The following is a 20432-nucleotide window of genomic DNA, read 5'->3' as shown; positions in this document are numbered from 1 at the left end:
CCCCTCCCCCCCATTTCCTTTCATCTATTCTTTCTTCTCCTGCTCCTTCCCCGTCTTCTCCCCTTCTCGTTGTTTCAGCTATTCTCTTTGACTCTCTCTGCCTCTTCTTTCTCGTTGTCTTTGCCTCTCTCACTCTCTTTCTCACTCTCTGCTACTTGCCTATCAATAATTCCATAGGTAATAGCAGCACGCAGGTGCTATGTAACGCATTTGAAACACGCAAATTGGTGACTCGGCTGTGTGAAATTATGCTTAAAATACATGAAAAAAAAAAAAAAAAAATCAATTTGTTAACGTGCTGCTGTGTGGGACTTGACAGTGGGATGCTGCTGCTGTTGTGGGCTTTGGGAGGGAAGACATTTGAGGTGATGGAGGGGGGGGTGGGAGGAGAGACAGAGAGAGACAGAGAGGGGGGGATACAGTTGTCACCCTGTGTGACGTCACCCAACACACACTTACTGTGGCCCATGCTGTGGGATTTACATGTTGAGGCATGCAGACGTGGAGAAGTTGAATGTGTTGTCCTTACTGTCTCCCAGCAGCTCCTCGGACATCAGGCCGTCCTGGCGGTTCCCCAGCACGAAGCCCAGGAAGGAGAGGATGAGGGCATCCATGATGCCCATGATGGCCAGGATGTAAGCCCAGCGCACGGAGCAGGCGCCCAGGGTGTACTTGTCCGTCTCCTCCCCGCACATCCGCTTCACCTCGTCAGAGTCCCAGCCATCCGGGTAGATCATACAGCCCAGGATCAGACATGTACCTGGGAGAGCGAGAGAGGGGGGGGGGGATACAGAGAGGAGGAGAGAGGGAGAGAGAGGGGGATACAGAGAGGAGAAGAGAGGGGGATACAGAGAGAGAGGGGGGGATACAGAGAGGAGAAGAGAGGGAGAGAGAGAGAGAGGGGAAGAGAGAGAGATAAGAGCATTAGCACAAGAGAGAGAGAGTTACCCAGTTAAACCATATCAGTGCAGCACTCTGACCTCATCCCCCTCATCCCTCTCCCCATGCAGTCTCCAGACTGTTCATTCACTGGATTGATTGACTGACTTTTTCTTCTGAACAAGTCTCAGGGTGACCACTTCAGCTCTCTCAAGGCCACAGCAACGTCACAAACAACAACAACAACAATAACAGCCACGCACACACTCCCACACACACACAGACACAAACACACACACACACAGACGCGCACACACACACACAGACACACACTTGAGTTATGTGGAGTGGCTACCACATAACAACAGAGACATTAGTGTAGGCAGTGAGAGCAAAGCAGAGCAAGGAGGATGTCCTGGCAGGGGTATATCTAGTCACACAGAGTATGAGAGGCTAAGTGTGTGTTAGCGCTCCTCTGTGGATACAGTGCTGTCACTGAGGCTAAGCTAAAGAGGCTGGTGTGAGTGTACAGGAGGAGACAGCAGTCATAGATAGGGTGACCCACAAACAGGAGCTGCCAGGGGATTTTAAAGACGGATAATCTCAGGAAATGACACAGCGGAGCTGTCCCACCCTCTCCGACTCTTCTCTCTTTCTCTCTCTCTCTCCTTCTCGCCGCAGAAAAAGCTCTGGTGACTCAGGTTTCCCTACGCGCTCCCATTTACTCTTAATCGATGACTTCCTCTTCGTCACGAGTTAAACAGGAAAACAGGAAAATGCCACGACACAGATAACGTAATTGTGGTAATAATGATAGAAAGCTATTATAACGCACAGGGGTGTAGACAAACCCTAATCCATGTCCCACGCCCACATCCCCTAAGAGGCTTTACGTCTATTTCCTGCTAATCATTGTTTCTGACATATACGAGGATCCGTTTATCAGCCAACTGGTCTTTTCCGTCACAGTTACCATCCATTCGCACTTACAGCTCAACATTATCTTGCCATACAAAACTGACACCCAGTAGCCGGGCTTCTTCTCCTGTAGAGGACTCACCATCCCCAGACGGACCTACCAATCTCCACATCTGGGCCCTCTCCTATGAAGTGCTCCCAGAGCAGAGCAGAGCAGAGCAGAGGACAGAAAGCAGCTGACTGCACACTGACTCTGCACTCATCATGAATAATAAAACACAGTTATATCCCTGTCACAGTGTGCCAAGCAGAGAGATGAGAGAGAGAGAGAGAGATCCTCACACTGGACCTTTAAAGGTCAATGATTCCAACTAACTCTGGGCCTTGCATGAGGCTGAGAGAGTGGACCTCCTCTCTGCTCCTGCTGGGCACGGTTTCTCCTGTAACACTCTTCACCTGAGCATAGAGAAACATTTTTTTTATTGAACTTCCATCTTCTCTCTCCATGAGTTGCTGAATATCTTTTGTATAACCAGCTGATTCCTTATTTCCCTGGCTCTTGGTTGGACTGCATGGTAGCTATTAGCAACGGTGTCCTGTTTTCTTTGCTGCTCGTGACTATATTTACTTAAAGATATTATTATGTTGGAGGCAGTGTTGTCAGAAAGTTATATCCCAACTGGGCCAACAGTATTATTCCTGTTAATATCAATCACAGCCAAGGTGACATGGGGGACAGGATAGAGGATTGATCTGTATGTATAATGGACAAGAAGGAGATGGGTACAGAAATGTGTGTGTGTGTGTGTGTGTGTGTGTGTGTGTGTGAGTGTGAGTGTGTAAATATACAAGGTCTGCCTCTCTAAAAGCGGTCACACCAGAGAGCATTATCATGTCTGAAGGACACATTAGTGCTTTCCCTTGCTCTGATGTCCACTCCCTAATACATATTTATATCAGGCCCATATAAGCATTAGTTATGATTGCCCATTACTGAGGGCCAAGTGGTTGTGTCATGCATGTGATGAGACTGGCTTTCTGGCCTGGTAGGATGGGGGGGAAGATTGGAGATGGACTGCACTCACATTCACATCAGGGGAGGCTGGTGGAGGTAGAAATCGGACGACGGGCTCATTGTAATACATGGAATGGAATTGGGAATGGTATTAAACACAGCCAGAGAGACAGTATATTTCTCTCTCTCTCTCTCTCTCTCTCTCTCTCTCTCACACACACACACACACACACACACACACACACACACAGACCCACCATCCCTTCTTCCGCTCCCTCACGATGTTCATGTATGGAACACGTGTTTGATACCATTCCCCATTCCATCCCATGCATTACAACGAGCCTGTCCTCCAATTACCTCCACCAGTCTCCACTGATTCACATGCTGCACTCACACCCTTCTTTCTCTCTCTCTCTCCCCCCCCCCCCCCCCTCTCTCTCATGTGCTGCCAGTCAGGTCTGGAGGATTGGGAGCTGTACGTGGGCTGCAGGAGGATCAAATGGGGCTGCAGAACACAGCTCTCCCCTGGGTGCTCTCTCTACGCCAGGTGCCCCCATTGTCTTCGGACAGTCTCAGGACTCCGTCCACACACTGACAGTTCAGGTGAAGCAGCGTTACTAGAGTGACGAAACCTGCCGTAAGACAATGGAGGCACCCCTCCCTCCCTCCCTCCCTCCCTCCCTCTGCTCTGCTCACCTGATCACCATCGAGAAGACATGATAGCCCTGCCTCTGCTCCCCCTGTAGGCTGTTTTTAGAGAAGCTTTGACTCCTAAGCAACCTGCCCACTGGTGAGTACAGTCGACCAACATACAGCACTATAGCAGGTAGCAATGCTGTGAGCTGGAAAAGCATGTTAGTGCATCGGTTATGGGCGGTGGTGCTCATTTTGTATTTCCTGTCTTTTGCGGCTTTAAACCATAGCTTACTCACTTAAAACATAGTTTTTGGTCATTAATATACTACATACTGCACATTCCTCTGCCAAGTCTCTCTAACCTTCTGTCATTGTGTTTGTCTGCCCTTGATCTCTCCCCCTCACTCTCTCTTTCTCCTTCTTAACTCAACTGCCAAAGAATTCCAGAACACTGAACACCTAAAGTGCAAAGTGTTTTATGTGGTATTTACCTAGCAACAATACTTTGATTGGCTTCAAAATGAAGCATCATAATTTCTGCATTTTTGGTGAATAATGTCACTCTAGAATGTTGACAATTTGGGACTCACCCATGGCACTAAATGAGTTAAACCTGCCCCTCTCTCTCTCTCTCTCTCTCTCTCTCTCTCTCTCTCTCTCTCTCTCTCTCTCTCTCTCTCTCTCTCCTAGCTTCCCAGCTGACAGCTGTTGGCAGGGCTGGTTGGCAGAGGCCTGGGGGGAATGGGCATGGGAGAGAGGTGTCAGAACCTGGACCTCTCTCCTCTCAATCCTCCCTCCAACTGCTGGTGCTTCACACACACAGGCACGTACACACATACACACACACACACATAGCTCCTCAATCACAATGCATTACACAGGCCCAGCTCTCTGCACTCTCTCCGCTCTAGGCTGCTCAAACGTCACAATGATTGAGTGTGTGTGAGTGTGTGTGTGTGTGCGTGTGTGTGTGTGTGTGTGTGTGTGTGTGTGGTATCAGTGCAGAGGTGAACCATGGCAAATTATATAGAGGAGTGTTCATTTGGGCAAAAACAGATGCAGGGGAGTGCAAGGACAAAGTCCTTTCCTCTGGCTCCCTCTCCCTCATTCTCTCCTATCCTTGTCTCCCCTCCCCCCTCTCTCCCCCTCCTGCCCTGGTTCTGCTGGTCAGAGAGGTTGTGTGTTTGGGGCTAAGAGTAATAACAGGAATAACAATTGCTGTCAATCTCCAGTGGGAGGGGCTGAAACTACTCTGCAAAGCATTTAAGTCCCTATTGAGCTTTGACTACAACTAAATACATTTTGACTGAGTGGTGAAGCCTGTCTGGTCGTTAACTGATCGTTAGGTGTGAGGGGCTGCAACCCTGCTAAGTCATCAGCAATTACAGAATCTGCACTTCTATCCCGACAGTAAAAGAGTGTCAGCCTCTGCGACAGCCGCCTCATGAAGGTTGATGACGTTAGTAGCTCTTTCTCTCTACCTTTCACCAATACCGCTACCACTCCTCCCAAACCCACTGCGCTACACTCATCTGAGGACATCTCATCACCTCTGGCCCTACGGCCAGGGACATTAAACCTCCTATCTTTAAGTTGGTGTATGAGAGCATATCACATTCAATGCTGTGGTTTTAGCCTAGCGATGTTCACGAGGAGCTGTCCAAAGAAGTGGTGCTGAAATCACCACAGGAGACCTGCAGCTGCATTCACTCAACTGGTTTACACAACTCCCCGTCTCCCCTTCCTGTGGTTAGGATTAGAGTGCATTACTCCCCATCCTCTCTTGTATGCAAGCCATCACACACATACAGGCACACAAAAGGCCACTTGCATACTCAATTTTCCTTCTACCTCCATCTACATCTACCTTGTTTCACTTGTCAGTGTGGCTGACAGGAGATTGTACAAGGAGGCAGACAGGGAAGGAGAGGGGGAGAGATAAAGCGAAGGACTAGGGGGAGAGAGAAAGAGAGAGAGAGAGAAAATGAAAAAGAAGAGGGGGAGAGCATTATGTCTTTATGGATTAAGCTCAGTATGACATGAATTGTAGCCTGTGTTTGTCTGCTGTTCATGTGAGCTGGGAAGAAGACAGCCGCACAGTCGCCAGGGAATCTGTCTTTGGCCGGGAAAGAGCATTATGTCAGGAACAAGCATTATGAGCGCACCAGATGAGTGTCAGGACACAATTAGATGAGGCGTGTGGCGCGTTCCTAGGAGAGAGAAAGGTGGGGATTGTAATAAAGGAAGGAAGGATGGAGAGGAGGAGAAGGAGGAGGAGGAGGAGGAGGAGGAGGAGGAGAGCGAGGGGGTGTTGAATGTCAGCAGGAAAGGAGGGTTACAAAGTTAGAATTCCAATCCTCCTCACCCTCACACTGACACTCGCACGGAGAAGAAAGGAATTGTTAAGATATGCAGCACTACTGTAGACAGAAGGCTCTGTAGCATCACAGCACAGCACACTTTCCAGCTACACTTCAAAAACCACAGGACTCAGATAGAGATTTGGTTAGTTAATCCTGTTCTTAGTTGTGCAAAGGTGGTGGTTTTACAACCCAAAGGATATCTTTTAATTATTCAGTAACTCATACGGGCAGAGCATATCAGTTCTTTGTATTTGCATTTATAACCCAATCATTATAACCCAAGCATTTATAACCCAATCATTCCCTGCCGAAGCAGGCACAAGCAGCCTAGGTCTCTATGGAGCTCAGGGTGGGGGGGATCTGAGGAGTGATAGTGTTATTAACGTAGCTCTTCATCACCTCCGTAGAGAAAAAGAGGAAACAGCCGACCTCAGCACAAGGTCATGCACGGCTTATTCCAACCAAATGTGCAGAGACGTTGTCATCACTCTTTCCCAGGAAATGTACGAGAAGTGTGTTCATCATAAATAAAGGGTAAGATTATATTAATTTCTATAGTTACATTCGTGACTTAAACGTAAAACAGGAACATTGTTTGACGACCTGGTTTCAGCACATACTTTTAGCTACTGTAGCTACATTACCATGTGCAACCTAATATATCTTATTTTAAGACGATAACAATGACCCATTCAAGCCATTGCCAGATAACCAAAGGCTTTTTGTTTGGCTCTTTCATCACATAGACTGCTGTAGATCTGCATGAATAATTACGATTATCCTAAACAGAGGACGTATTGTTTTCCTGCTTTAAATCCCTCTATGAAAGCACATAACCCCCTGCTGTGTACTAGTTGGACAGAGAGGGGTTGAAAGGGAGATAGGATGACCCTAATCTCTGATTCAAGGTCAGATCTGCTTTCATTCCTCTAATGGTTGAAGGTTAGTGCTGGTGGTAGGGTAATCTGACCCTAGATCTCTGGTGAGGACCAACCTTCTTCTTTGAGCATTTCAAAGCATTCCACAAGTCCGTAAGTAATCAAGTCAATTCTCAAATCAGTCCCTGCGATGTTGGGATCTTGGTGTTGCAGTTCCTCCCATTGGTGGCGGAGGCAGACGAAGCATTGTCATGGTGACTGGCTGCCTGCTGTTGGTCCTGTGATGTGTTGCCGTGAGTGATGTTCATGTGGGTGACCACAGCGCCTGGTATCTCCAACCTATGGGCAGGCAAGTGTGTGACACGCACCAGCCTCCCTGACACTCTGGCTCAACGGACATGAGTCACAAAACACTCTCTCTCTCTCTAATGCTCTCCATCTCTCTCCATCTCTCTCTCTCTCTCTCTCTTTAATGCCCTCCATCTCTAATGCTCTCCATCTCTCTCTCTCTCTCCATCTCTCTCTCTCTCTCCCTCTCTCTTTCTCTCTCTAATTCTCTCTCTAACTCTCCCCAATCGCACTGTATGAGCAAGCCCCTGCCATATCTCCCGACCCCCAAGACACTCAGCAGGACGCTCACACTCAGCCTCACTCTTTTAGATAGGAATACAACCCTCTCATCATTCTCACAAGAGGCTGTAGACAGTTACACAGGCCCCCACACACGGCACACCGAGGACACCATTTCCCATGAACCTCTAGGGCGGAGGAACAGAAGAGGTGATTGAGAACAGGTGTTCCTATTAATTACTGGCTGCTGAAAGCAGACCTGCGGAGTGTAACAAGTCTCTGCCAAGGAGGATCCACTGTGACGGGCAAAGCAGTCTCACAGAGAAAAGGAACGTGTTGAATTCTGTGTACTCACAGTGAGTTTAGCGGAAAAATCCCCCTAATCATGTTTTTCATTGACTTCCGTGAGAGATTAGCTGAATGGTGTCATAGGCAGCCTATTTGGATGGCTCCTAGAAAACGGCATTAGAGAGACTGTGCTGTGTGAAAAGAGATACTGTAGCTATTTCATCTTCTCTGCTGGATACCAAGAAGCCTCAGAGATAATGAAACGTTTAGGGCTAGTTTTTTTTTTTGTTCATTGCACCAATCAACCCAGTAGGTGTTTGATGGCCAAAAGAAACCCATTTCCTGAGTTTTCAGTTCGACAGAGACTGCATAGGCCCCGGTACTTATCTACTCTGCAGCTGAATTAGAGGTTCATCGAAATTCTCCTTCTTTTCTTCCTCAGATTCCTCAGATGTGGTGACAGTGCTCTTGAAGTGGCAGACGACTTCGCCAGTTGCTCTCAATGTTTTACAGATGTCATCTTTTCTTTTTTTCAGCTCTTCTTTGAAGTTGGGTGACAGGATTTTTTAAAATATATATTCCTCTGATCTGGGCTGGCAGCTGGATCTCTCTCCCTCTCCACTGATTTTGAGGTTTAAACTGAATCCCTGACTATATGGATAGATTAAAATCAGTTTTTTAGGTGCAGTGCCAGGTACCTATCACTGTTTTATACGAATCACACAAAGTAACTACGCCTGACACGAAATGGGTATACAGTGTATAAGGTGACACGGTGATAATGAACTGATAGTGAACGACTTCAATTAGTGGTTACTTACAACGCCTTTCAGAGTGAGGGATGAGAGCGGTTGGGTGTAGGGCCAGAACGTGTCTTGGCATAGGGGACTGTGGCATAGTTTCTCGCTAGCTCTGCTTTAAGTCCAAGCTGATCCACTCAGTATTCAGCCGTGGTGCCACGGTATTAGAGGGACAGCTAAGATGGGATGAGGGCATCCAGGGATATCTAAAATGGCCCTTGGTGTCCGGCAGGTTGCCATGGTAACGCACCTTTTTTTTTTTAACAACTCCCTCCGAGCAGAAGTTCTCTGCCGCGCCACAAACCGATCCCGGCGCCGAAATGTCATGTCCAAGAGCTCCTGCCGTTCGAACAGCAGCGAGACGCTAGGAGGACATGAGCGGGGTGGCATCTCCATGGCAACCCCCAGTGAGGGAGGGAGTGAGCGAGTGAGTGAGTGAGTGAGTGAAGAATATTGACTGCAGAGCTGGTGGCGGCAGTGGCAAACAACAACATTGAAACAGGACCTCTGTCCTCTGAGGTGCGTAGCCCCCCATAAACAGGTGTATGTAAACACAATTTGGGGGGCCACAGATGTCAACACCACTCACAGTGCTACAGTACCAGACTGCTAAGCCACAACAACATTGGCTTCAACACTATGAAGGGACAATGGTACTCGGACCCCACGGGAGCAGCAGCTTGGAGAGCCGTTTGATGTAACTCCCAGCTCAGACCTCATTTGTATGCTATTTCAGCCCACAGTCTTAGCAAAGCTTTCTTTGATAGAAGCCTTCTGTCAACATCATTAGTTATGTTTTCCACGCCACACAGTGCACTGTTTCTCAAAAGTAGCTCAATACCAATTACCTTGTTTATCTTGGCTTGGAAGGTACCAAAGCCCTTCACATTTTCATGACAAGCTCACATTCACATTCCTCCACTGGACCAGATTTACTATCATCAATATTAGATGACAATTCTAAGAGGCCAGCAATGCTTTCCTTACAGCCGTCTTCAGGAAACCATCACTGTTGGCCATTTATGAGGCCTTTCTCTGAATTATGGCTGTCATGTTTCCCTTTGCTCTGGGGTCAGCGAGGCACTTATATCTTCACACGCTCTTTTCAAAGCCAGAGAGACAGCCTCCGGGGTAATATATTCTGGCGGCGTAGCGATATGATATGTTAATGGCCCGCCAGCCAGACCATCCAACACCATTCTTTATATATTGATTGACGAGAGGATTGAGATGAAGGGCGTTGCGTCAGCTCGCTCATGAGACCATGCGGGACGAACAAGGAGTTTGTCCTCTATGACAGTGTCTTTGGGCTTTGGTCTTGGTTCGCCTCACCCCTGGTGCGTTGTGGGAATAGCAGACCCTCTGTGGCGGTTTAGACCAGCGACTCATTGATAAGTTGTAAATCAGAAGAGAGAGAATGAGAGAGAGAGAGAGAAAGAGCTTTGATCACAGGTTGAGCTTCTTGCTTGCATGCATGTCTCATCTCCACGCTCATTCAGAGCGGTTGGCAGCCGGGGTCGCAGACATCAAAGCAACTGCACCATGTTCTCCTTTGATTTCTGTGGAAACTTGAAGGAGGGGGGGGGGGGCGTAATGGCGTCTGTTGCAGTCGTGGAAGGGTGGGTGGACACTCAGTCAAAAGTCTCAAAAGTGTCTCTCAGTTGTCACTAGGACTTCAGAAGTTTTCAAGTCTTTGAGATTGGTTGTTTTCTGAACATTGGAAAATTGGGCCAGGCTGTGCTACCTATAGTAAAGCCCATTCACCATAAATCACTCAACAAGCAGACAGCATTATTCATCATCCCTTAATACTGACAGCCAAGTGTCATACCTGGCATGCTGGAGAGACTGATAGATGGCAAAACAAGGAAATGTGTGTCAGTCTCTTAACTCACACAAACAGAGACAACAACATCACACACACACACACACACACACACAGTCACACAGTCACACTGACACACACAATCACACACACACACACAAACCTCCTCTCACACCCACTGCAGCCTCAATGCTTTCTAATGGGTCACCGTGCCCTTGTCTCCTCCTCCTTCTCTGAGGGAGAAGGGGATAAATCAACTGTCTGTCTCCTTCGCTTTGGCCTGATGATCCAGGAGATAAACACAGATGGGAAATCTATAAAGCCAGACTCTGGGAGGTTGGGAGGCGGGGAGGCTGGAGGAGGAGTGGGGACAACAGCTAGTCAACAATCTTTGAGGCAAAATCAACAATGTTTGTTCTGATGGATCACATAGGGGTCTGGTCTATCTGATGCCAGCTGGACACTATGTTTTTTAACAGACTAGGTACTTATCATCCTTGGCCATAAAGGGTTAGGGTTAGGGTTGGGGTCCATGCAACCCCAATGGAGAGAAGACCCTTGGTGATCTCCCACCCCACTTTAGGATGTATAATCTTGTATCAGATGTATGCCACTGTTTGGTTTGTTGGCACAAGTGCGGTCTAAGTTGTTGATAATTATCTCAACAACACCCTCTCATCGCTGCGAGAGTAAGTGTGTGTTTGAATGCTACCCTTTTGCCTTCTAGTCCTAATTAAATTGCATTCAATTTGTGAACGTGCTTGTTCAGGAATGGGATTAAAACAAACAAGCTGAGAGAGAGAGAGAGAGAGAGAGGGGGGGGGGGGGGAGGGAGGGAAAGAGAGAGATAAAGAGGTAGAGCGAGGGAGTTGGGTCTCTATGGACTGTCTCAACCTTCACTGCAGTGGAGCACATAGCTATGGTTTGCTGGAATGGGCTTGCGGTCTGCAGCATTGTGCTTGACTTCATGTGACTCTAAAGAGCAACAGAGTTCATTTCAGTTAGGGAGTGTCACGGTATTGTTCACAGTTATTTTGCAGTGTGCTAACTATCCCCTGGTAAGAGCCAAAATGAGGGTATTTGTTTTATAAGCAAGGTGTATGATTGCATTTAATCTAAAATGGCCCCCAGAGAGAGACTTGAAACACCTTCAAAGACATTCATTCATGTTTGAGAGAGCAATCAATTATTCATAAAACCAGCGTTACACAGTCATAGAGATATGTATAACGCATATCAAAAAGTTTGCAAGGGATTCTCAAAGATACTTCAACAAAAGCTTTTATCTACAAGGTCACATTCATTTTCATTACATGGGAGTAAAATGGGAGTAAACTAAATGAGAGTAAACAACAACAAAAGTGGGGTCTCCACTGTGAAGGCTCAGGCTCAAAGACCTGAGGGAAATGAAGCTTGGACAAAGTCACTGAATTAAACTTTCCTCAGTCATTTGTGACCCCAAGTTCTGATATGGACTCATGTTCCTTCTATTCAACAAACACATCCTTTAAGAATCTATATATCTGCTGAGCAACTGTGAAACTCAATTCCCTGATATCCAGTCTAATCTTCTGCTGTAGGTGTTCCTATAGCTAGTTGTTTGAGGTTGTGTGTGTGTGTGTGTGTGTGTGTGTGTGTGTGTGTGTGTGTGTGTGTGTGTGTGTGTGTGTGTGTTCAGTGGAGGCTAGTGGATGCAGAAAGAGGACAGGCTCATTGTAATGCATGGAACCCCACACATTGTGATGCATGAACCTCCCCCACACACACACACACACAACCTCACAACGAGCGACAGGGTTGTTGGCTGACGACAGGGAGTTTCCTGCAGAGGATTAAGTTGTTAATATTTAGGTCTCTAAGCGCCGGGGATGAGCTGACGCTACGGCTCGGACTACGCAGGGGCAGAGCTGCAATCACAACCTGCTCCTCTGCCGTGGCAGCGCTAATGACATTACCTCCGGAGAGACATGGTAATCAATGCTTAATGAGCCATGGAAACCGTCAGCCGGACCGCCTGGCATGAACTGAACGAGCACCACTTCAAAATTCATTCAAACACCCACCGACGGTGGCGAGCCACCAATCAATCAGTCAATAAATCAATCAAATTGATTTGTTTAGCGCTTTTTACATTGACGAGTGTCTCTAAGTGCTTCACAATAGGAACACTAACAATAAATACAATATAAACAAAATGATTAGAATATATTTTACGTTAGGTATTCCAATTCTCTATCGTTTGGGAACATGCTAATGCTGTAGATGGAGGGACGTTAAGGTCAGGCTACTCATTACACTACAGATAATGAGTCAAATAAGGTTAACTCAAGGTTAATACAACAAGATGACGATCAACAATTGACATTTAACAAGAAGAGTTTCACTCAGTGAAACTCAACCCACCTGATTTGAATTTAGTCTGTTTCTTTTACTATGATCAGGGATAGTAGAGTTAGAGTTGTATTTAAGAGTCCATGGGGAGAAGAGAAGTCAGAGACAGAGAGAGAGACGGTAGTTGGTTCTCTTTTGGGACAAGCTTATGCTTCTTGAGATTAACACTTTCCCCTGCTGGGGGATTTGTCACTGATCCCTTGTGCAGTGGGGAGCAGCCAAGCTATTTAGTGATGCTCCCTAAGGGATGGATAATACCAGGCAGTAGACTGAGCAAGATTCCTATTGCTGAGGATAACATCACCTCAAAAGACAGTGTGGTTTGATGGTGCTAATTCTACCCAGGATTTCATACACAGACACACACACACACACACACACACACACACACACACACACACACACACACACGCAAAGCCCTATGGTCACCTCAGTTTTACCCCATGCTGTCAGTGTCTAACTAGGAGTCAATCTTCTCAGTTTATTCCCAGACGTTGTCCCTTGCTCATCATCACCTCCCTCCATGTGTTGAGTCCCACACTCTATGCTCTATGAACATCACATACATGTACCGCAGGGGAGGCTGGTGGAGGTAGAAATCGGAGGATGGGCTCATTGTAATGCATGGAATGGAATGAGGAAAGGTATCAGACACACATGCTTGATACCATTCCTCATTCCACGCAATGCATTACAATGAGCCCATCCTCAGATTTCTGCCTCCAGCACCAGCCTCCCCTAATGTACAGCACATTTGCATCCTGTAGGGACTCCAGGAAGGACCTTGTTATCCCTTCTGTCAGCTGCTCTGTGGGACTCAGTCAGTCGACCAGGCCCAATCCCATAATTTCTCCCCAATTTTAAGACCAACAGCAAGGAAAACGCTAGCCGAGGGCCACGGCACAGGTACCCCCACCCCCACCCCCACCCCCACCCTATACAAGTAAGCCAAGCTCATCCACCTCATGAAACATGTATGAAACTAAAGTCTTCAATGGAAATCCGCTGACTCTCAGGAACTGATTTTAATAACTCCTACACAGCATTTAAATGAGCCTATTTATTGTGCATTGGTTTATTGATGGGGTAGAGTCAGAGTCAGAGAAGCTTGGGTTTGACCTCATTCCTGAAGAGTGCATCTTGAAACGTAGGCCTTCCTCAGAATGTTCCCATATTAGATTAGATCGTTTGATTGGAAAGCAATTTACCTTATGGTAAATGGTAGATTATTGCATTAATACATTATGAGTTAGGTGTTCCTACTCTCAGAGAGGACTGATAGGAGAATTGTTCTTCTGTAATGTGTTTTTTTTTTGTCATTGCCAGATATGATTGGGGGTTCTGTTGAGCATCTCTTTCACTCACGTCTCTTCCGCTCTTCCATCTCTCTCTTCACTCACCCTCTTAACCACTCACCAATCATAACTGTCAGTCACCATTAGGTCCAAAGAGACCTCACGACTCTTCAATCAGATATGCCACTCTCACTTTAGTCCAGACAGGCATAGCCAGTTCTCCATCACAGCTGTCAATCATGCTTTATTTAAAAGGCCCATATGAGCTCATGAAAAATGGACAACCCTCATGGCTAACTAGCCATTAATCAACTAAAGACACCAGGAAACAGATTAATCAGATGATACATATGTACCTGGGCACACCGATAGGCAAAGGTCAAAGCTCCTCAAACACAATTTATAAACACGAAACAACAAGAACGTCCATCCCACAAGGTCTAACAACGTCAATTTCACTCGTTACAGAAGCAGATCTGGCAGTAATGGCTTTAACCGTGTTTTCCATGCATTCCCATGGAACACCTCTCTCAGCCAATCCCCTGCACGTGGTCCATCAGCAGGTACAGAACACCACCTCATCTCTCCTCATCTCACTGGTGTGACCATGACATCCTGAACCTGGTGCTGATGAATCTGCCACCATCTCCCACCTCTATTCCACAGGAACGCACACATAAAACACCTCACTTTCTGACACATTTACACCCCCTGACATGCGCGTACAGTATGTGTGCTGTTCCTGATATATTCACAGGGTGACAGCTCTATTAAGTGGCATGTTGATCATGTGGGAGTATACATTTCATGCCTGGCTGGTACACGGTATGGCTTTGGAGTCTATTCTCTGTGCATCGCGGTTATGGTTGGAAAATCCTATAATTGCTGTTCTTTGGGACATAATGACATCTCTATCTGGTGTTGTCATGTCTGTGACTGTGATACACACAGCTCTTTGCTTAGTCATGGGAAGGGGCATAAACTAACAGAGGCATCTGAATGAGCCTCCATGGAATTTGATTCGGCTTTCATGTGACTTTCACTTAACGAGACCCGCTGAATGTCCTCGCCTCTGGCCTGCAGTCTTCTGATAATGCTTCTGAACAGTGGTTTCCGATCCTGTGTTTAACTCCACTGGGGTTTTACTCCATGTAAAACCACACTGCCATCAACTAAAACCTAGTCTCAGAACCTCTCAGTCATTCCTATTCTGTGTTTTCCTCTCTCCTTTCCTCACCTGTAGGGCAGGCAGCCAGCGATGTTGCTGTGACCCTGGGGGCAGTTGTACATCACAGGATGCTTTGTTGAATGGAGAGGCAGAGATATGAGAGAGAGAGAGAGAGAGAGAGAGAGAGAGGAGGAACAGAGCTGGGGGCATTTTCTCTCTCTCTCTCTCTCTCTCTCTCTGAGGTCAGTAGAAGGTCAGTAGGAGACAGAATGCTGGGGAGTGATCTGGCTTTTCATCTAGCCCATTCACACTCCTCCTGATGGCTGCCTCGCTATTTCTGCTGTCCTTCATGTCTCCGGCTAATTGCCTTATTGTGTCTGTGTGTGTGTGTGTGTGTATGAAGCTAACGTTAGTTCAGGCAGGGCATTAGGTCAATCAGGTGACGGAACAGCTGGCTCACACAGATGCACAAACACAGTCACATGTTCAAGGGACAGAGGCTTAAAAGCATCCAAGTTAAAGTTTCTCCATAGTTTCTCCATAGCATTCAACAGTTGTGACGTGGTACTGTACTGACTATGAGAGCTAGTTTCATCGTTCCACCCCAGCCTCCACATGATAGGCCGCTCTTTATGTGGCCTACCTACAGGAGGTCTGTTAAGTTATGGGCTCCCTCTAAAGAGCTCTAAATGTATTACCATTTTTATGCAATAAATTATTAAAGTGACGTCCTGACTGAACTGTGTATGTGTGTATGTGTGTGTGTGTGTGTGTGTGTGTGTGTGTGTGTGTGTCTAACTGGGGCTCCTGTTTAGCCATGTTACATCTCCCTAATCCTCTCAGACTCCGCCTGTCTGACAGGATAAGAGCGGGTTGTCATTAGCTACTGGCTTTAGTGGGAGCCGTGTCTGAATGACACACAACCACCGGCCGACTCTGGCTTGGTGCAAAGCCCCATTAGGTTGTGAATGGACAGTGAGGTTAACTATGCTCTAACTATGTCGTACGCATAATCAGCTCAAAAAGGCGTAGGGGAAATATCCACACCAGAGTCCTAACGACCTTACTGCTTTCTTCATCTCCAATGTCCCGATACTTTTCAGCATCAATATTTTAACTTCTCCCCGACAGCCCTTTGCTTTGTACTTCCTTAAGGCCCTAATTTTCTGCTGCCATATTTTTGTTCGTCTTCATCCCCTCCCTCACTTTTCATCATTCTCTTGTCCTCCCCCTCTTCTCTTTCGTTCCAACAATACACAGTGTAATTACACCATGTCTCCCAGTGCCACCTGCCTCCATTTTGAAGACGTGTGAAATGAAAAGCCACACTGTGCACTCACATACAATTACCTAGTCACAACAAGCACACACATTATGTGAGTACTGAACATAACGTTGTGTTTATATGCCGCATCAACCAATTACATATCACACGTTTATGCGCATGGGCACAAGTTAGCAGATTTAACGGTCGACTCCAGGATATGACGTTGCGCCCGTGAAAACAGAAAGATATCAAAGATATTGTTGTGAACGAGAGCGTCCTCTCGTTTCACTGCCCGGCGACATAAGATAGCAGAGTGTATGTGCCAATTGCATTCAACTCTCTGGCAGCGTCACCCCACTCGTTTTGCTATGGCGCCATATCCCAGAGTCTACCTTCAAGGGAGTGATTGATGCAGAACCAATCATTATACATGGAGACAGACATACATTGTTGAGCAGCACACATGCACATGCACACACACACACACACACACACACACACACACACACACACACACACACACACAGGAATAAACAAACAGCACTGCCTGTAGAGAAGCCAGGTGGTGACAGCGGTCTCCCATTGTGTCTCCCATTAGTTGAGATCTGTGGTGTTCAGGAGAGAAACTCCTGGATCGATAATCCAATAGCAAACAAAATGGGCCCTTTATTGTTAGCTACCAATGCCAGTTTTCGTCTCAGGAGACCCATTGAGCCAGTACTGAGTGCAGCACTGTGCAGGCCACTTACCCGCATGAGCAGCCTGGTGCTCAAATATGACCGGGGAAATGAATCGTTGAAATATCTCCACAACACAATCAAGCGCCTGCCTGGTCTCTTTGTTTGCTGGGGAAGGCAAGGTGCCCTTGCTGAACACATGAATGATGATCATCATCTTTTTTGTCTGTGTTGCGGCCGGCCATCAGAGTTCTGAATTAAAACCAGATTGTGGAGCACCAAGCTCACCTCACCTCACCCGGACACACGACAGAGAAGAGCTTCACCATTTGGGAGGGTTATCATTGACCTTGCAATCTTGTTGCCAATGAGGTGGGCTGCCTATCCGCCTAGGTTTGGGAGTTAATGGATGCACAGAGAGGGGTGGTCGAGGCAGTGCCAGGGAGAGAGGGAGGTGAAGGAAAGACAGTCCAGTTGCTCCAGTTTGCAGGCAGCGACTGGGCTGGGCTGGACAGTTATGTGCACTGTGAGTGAAGTGGCCATCTAAGTGCACCAGGGGAGCCTGGTGGAGGTAGTAACCAGAGGATGAGCTCATTGTAATGCATGGCATGGAATTCCTCAGTCCATTCCAGCATTACAATAAGCCCGTCCTCCGATTTCTACCTCCACCAGCCTTCCCTGATGCCCACCTGCACAGAAACAGATCCGCCAGCTGGCGGTTTTGTCTCATCAAACATTCAGCCTCCGCTGTACTTCTAAGGAGAGGTGCCTCTGAGCTATATGCAGTCTCTGACAGACTATCATATCGGTCAGTTCCCTCTGAAACAACGTAAGACTACACAAAGCCCCGGAGAGATTTTGCCAATCACACAGGGATTTCTGGATGCACAGAAAAGAGAAAATCCTCCATATTGCCAATTATAGTCCCCCTGAAACCTCCTAATAGCCAATTCCACAATAGCCACATGACATGTTTTTGAAAGAATGAGAGGGAAAGAGGGAGTGATGGAGGGAGACAGATAGTCTACAGTGAGTAAGTTGAATGAGGGAGAGGTTGCGTGGTGCATGCTGACTGTGTAATGCCCGGGAGCCAAGCCCTGTGATAGATCAATCAAAGACAAAAAACAATGAGCGGCCAACAGACCCAGAGCCCCCACTGTCAACACCAATATTGACTCCCATCACAGGACTCTATAAAGCCCAGCTCTCAGAGCAGCCATTACACAGAGTTCTGAGCGCTGACATACGATGTTTCTTCATAGAGAACATGGACTGTATGAACTGTTGTATGCATTAATCATATTTTCACCTGCATATTTCGCAAATTATTAGATCTGTTCCCCTTCAGAGAAGGAAACGCGCTACAGTGACTCACAGGGCTAGAAAGTGGCTTTCATCAGGAGAAAAAAAATGCAAAGACACAGACACCCAAGCTGTGCTCATTAGACAAGCTTATGCTTTATTTCAACCCGAGATGACGCATTGGTGCTGTGTATCTCCTCCGGATCATCTCAGTAGGCTACTGCTGGTGTTTATGTTAAGCATGAGTTCACAGCTTGCAGTTAAATTCAAAATAGACCAATATCTGGCAAACAGCATAACCATAACCTGGCATAACCATAACCTGTGAAGGTGGGGCCGCTGTGCAATTTTACTTTTAGTCCCTGCAAGTTAAGGGATAATAAGTTTACATAGAATTAAACTGACCAGATTGTTTGATGGATCACTGGTTGTACATTATGGCATACAGTAATTGATGGCCAGTTAAAGTGCAGCTTTACAGACGAGGTCTGTCATCCTTGACCGTTGTGTTGTTGAGCGACAATGAAAGGGAACAGTGAGTGAAAGGGCAAAAGGTTACTTGTGTAGTTAAGTATTTAAGTTCAGGTTGGAATTGATACTGTGTGTCCAATCAACCAGATACAGTACTCCAGACATAAATATAGTTAGATATGTGAGCATTTAAAGTCTGCTATTACAGTACCCTGCTGTAATAGCTTATAGGTTTCACAATCTGACATAGGCCTATGGGGCATTAATAGCAGGTGACTTAGGCATTGTCTATATTTTGGACAATATTGCTTTCCGAGGACAATCCGTCTGCAAAAATGTCTTTCACCATTATGCTTACTTACCAGCAGAAACCTTCAGCTGAATATCATTAAAATGTATAAGACTTTTATACAATTTAGACAGTGCTGCCTGTGTGGATATCTTTGATCTCCTACACCTAATATTTGTTGGTGTGTGTTTAGATAGTGTGACAGTGCTTGGTGAGTTTAACAGAATAAATAACCATGATCAGGGGAGCTTTTGATCATTAGATGCCAAATGTAGGCCATTTGTTATTCAAAGTCCCTGAAATGGATTAAAACAATTGTTGTAAAAGCGCTGACTAATCATGCACACTAAATAGCCTATAGGATTCCCTACCTGGTTCAGAAAATGCTTTTGATCACCGGAGCAGACTGCTGAAGTATGAACTACTCCTTCAACCTGCAAGCAACAACAACGTAAACAACTGGAGCACTCACCAGCCGCCAGCTGCATCCAGCCGCAGATTTTGTAGACCGTGCCGGTGCTGCAGAAGAAGAAGAGTGAGAAGCAGCCAATGCATGTGATGACCAGCACCATGGACATCCCGATGAAGAAAGACGCGGCCTTGAACGCGCCCGAGGGGATGGTGCTGAACTCAGTGAAGCTGCCCTGACATGTCAGGTCTCGGGACAGTCCGTTCCCGATGCAGTAGTGGAAGAGCCCGAAGTAGCCGGCCTGCGGCGTGTCCACGCCGTCTCCTATCCAGTAGGGCTGGATGAAGCACACCACGTTGACAATAGCGAAGAGGATGGTGAAGATTGCCCAAAGAACTCCGATGGCGCGGGAGTTCCTCACGTAGTTGGTCTGGTAGATTTTAGCAGCCTCGGAGGCGGGGAGCATCGCCGTAGGGGTCCCAGGCACCATCATCTCTACAGATTGTTGCCCAAATATTGAGCCGTGACAATATTAGCCTACAACTATTAAATCAATGTCTACTCACTGAATCTCCTCAGTGCACATTCATTTAGTGCATCCACTGTGATTTCTCTGAAGAACCGCACCTCCGATAGCCTATTAGGTGCGCGGCTGCCTGTGTCACCCCGGGAAACAGCTCCTGTCTGAGCGGCTGTGTTGACTATGAGAGCGGTGCAGCGTACAAATCGTGTGGTTGATTTCCTTCTCCCGTCTGAGATATCTGCCTTGCAGCATCACCACACTCTACCGCCGATATCGTCTTCACTGGTTCCCTCAGAGACCTCACAAGAATGTCATTGAAGGGGGTTCTTGTGAATGATCACGGTAATCACGACATGCAATCACGGGGTATGCATTTTACATGGCCATGCATATGCATTATAGAGATGATAGGCTGCAACCGTTTCCACTGAGAGATTATCCAGAGATGGAGCTGCAGAAGAGAGA

The 20432-nt window shown here is 46.9% G+C and overlaps 1 protein-coding gene across 1 annotated transcript; it reads right to left on the bottom strand.

Moving 5' to 3' along the window:
• Window positions 1–479: 479 nt before the first annotated feature.
• lhfpl3 (LHFPL tetraspan subfamily member 3) lies at window positions 480–19937 on the bottom strand (the record flags this gene model as incomplete). Its single annotated transcript, XM_083691871.1, has 2 exons — window positions 480–760; window positions 19508–19937. The coding sequence occupies 2 exons, from the start codon at window positions 19935–19937 to the stop codon at window positions 480–482; spliced, it is 711 nt and encodes a 236-aa protein (XP_083547997.1).
• Between the last annotated feature and the right edge of the window lie 495 nt (window positions 19938–20432).

This window comes from Argentina silus (assembly GCF_951799395.1).
Source record: "Argentina silus genome assembly, chromosome: 20".
Classification (NCBI taxonomy): Eukaryota; Metazoa; Chordata; class Actinopteri; order Argentiniformes; family Argentinidae; genus Argentina; species Argentina silus.
The sequence above is the reverse complement of the archived record's forward strand: the minus strand, read 5'-3'. Positions and strand labels throughout refer to the sequence as shown.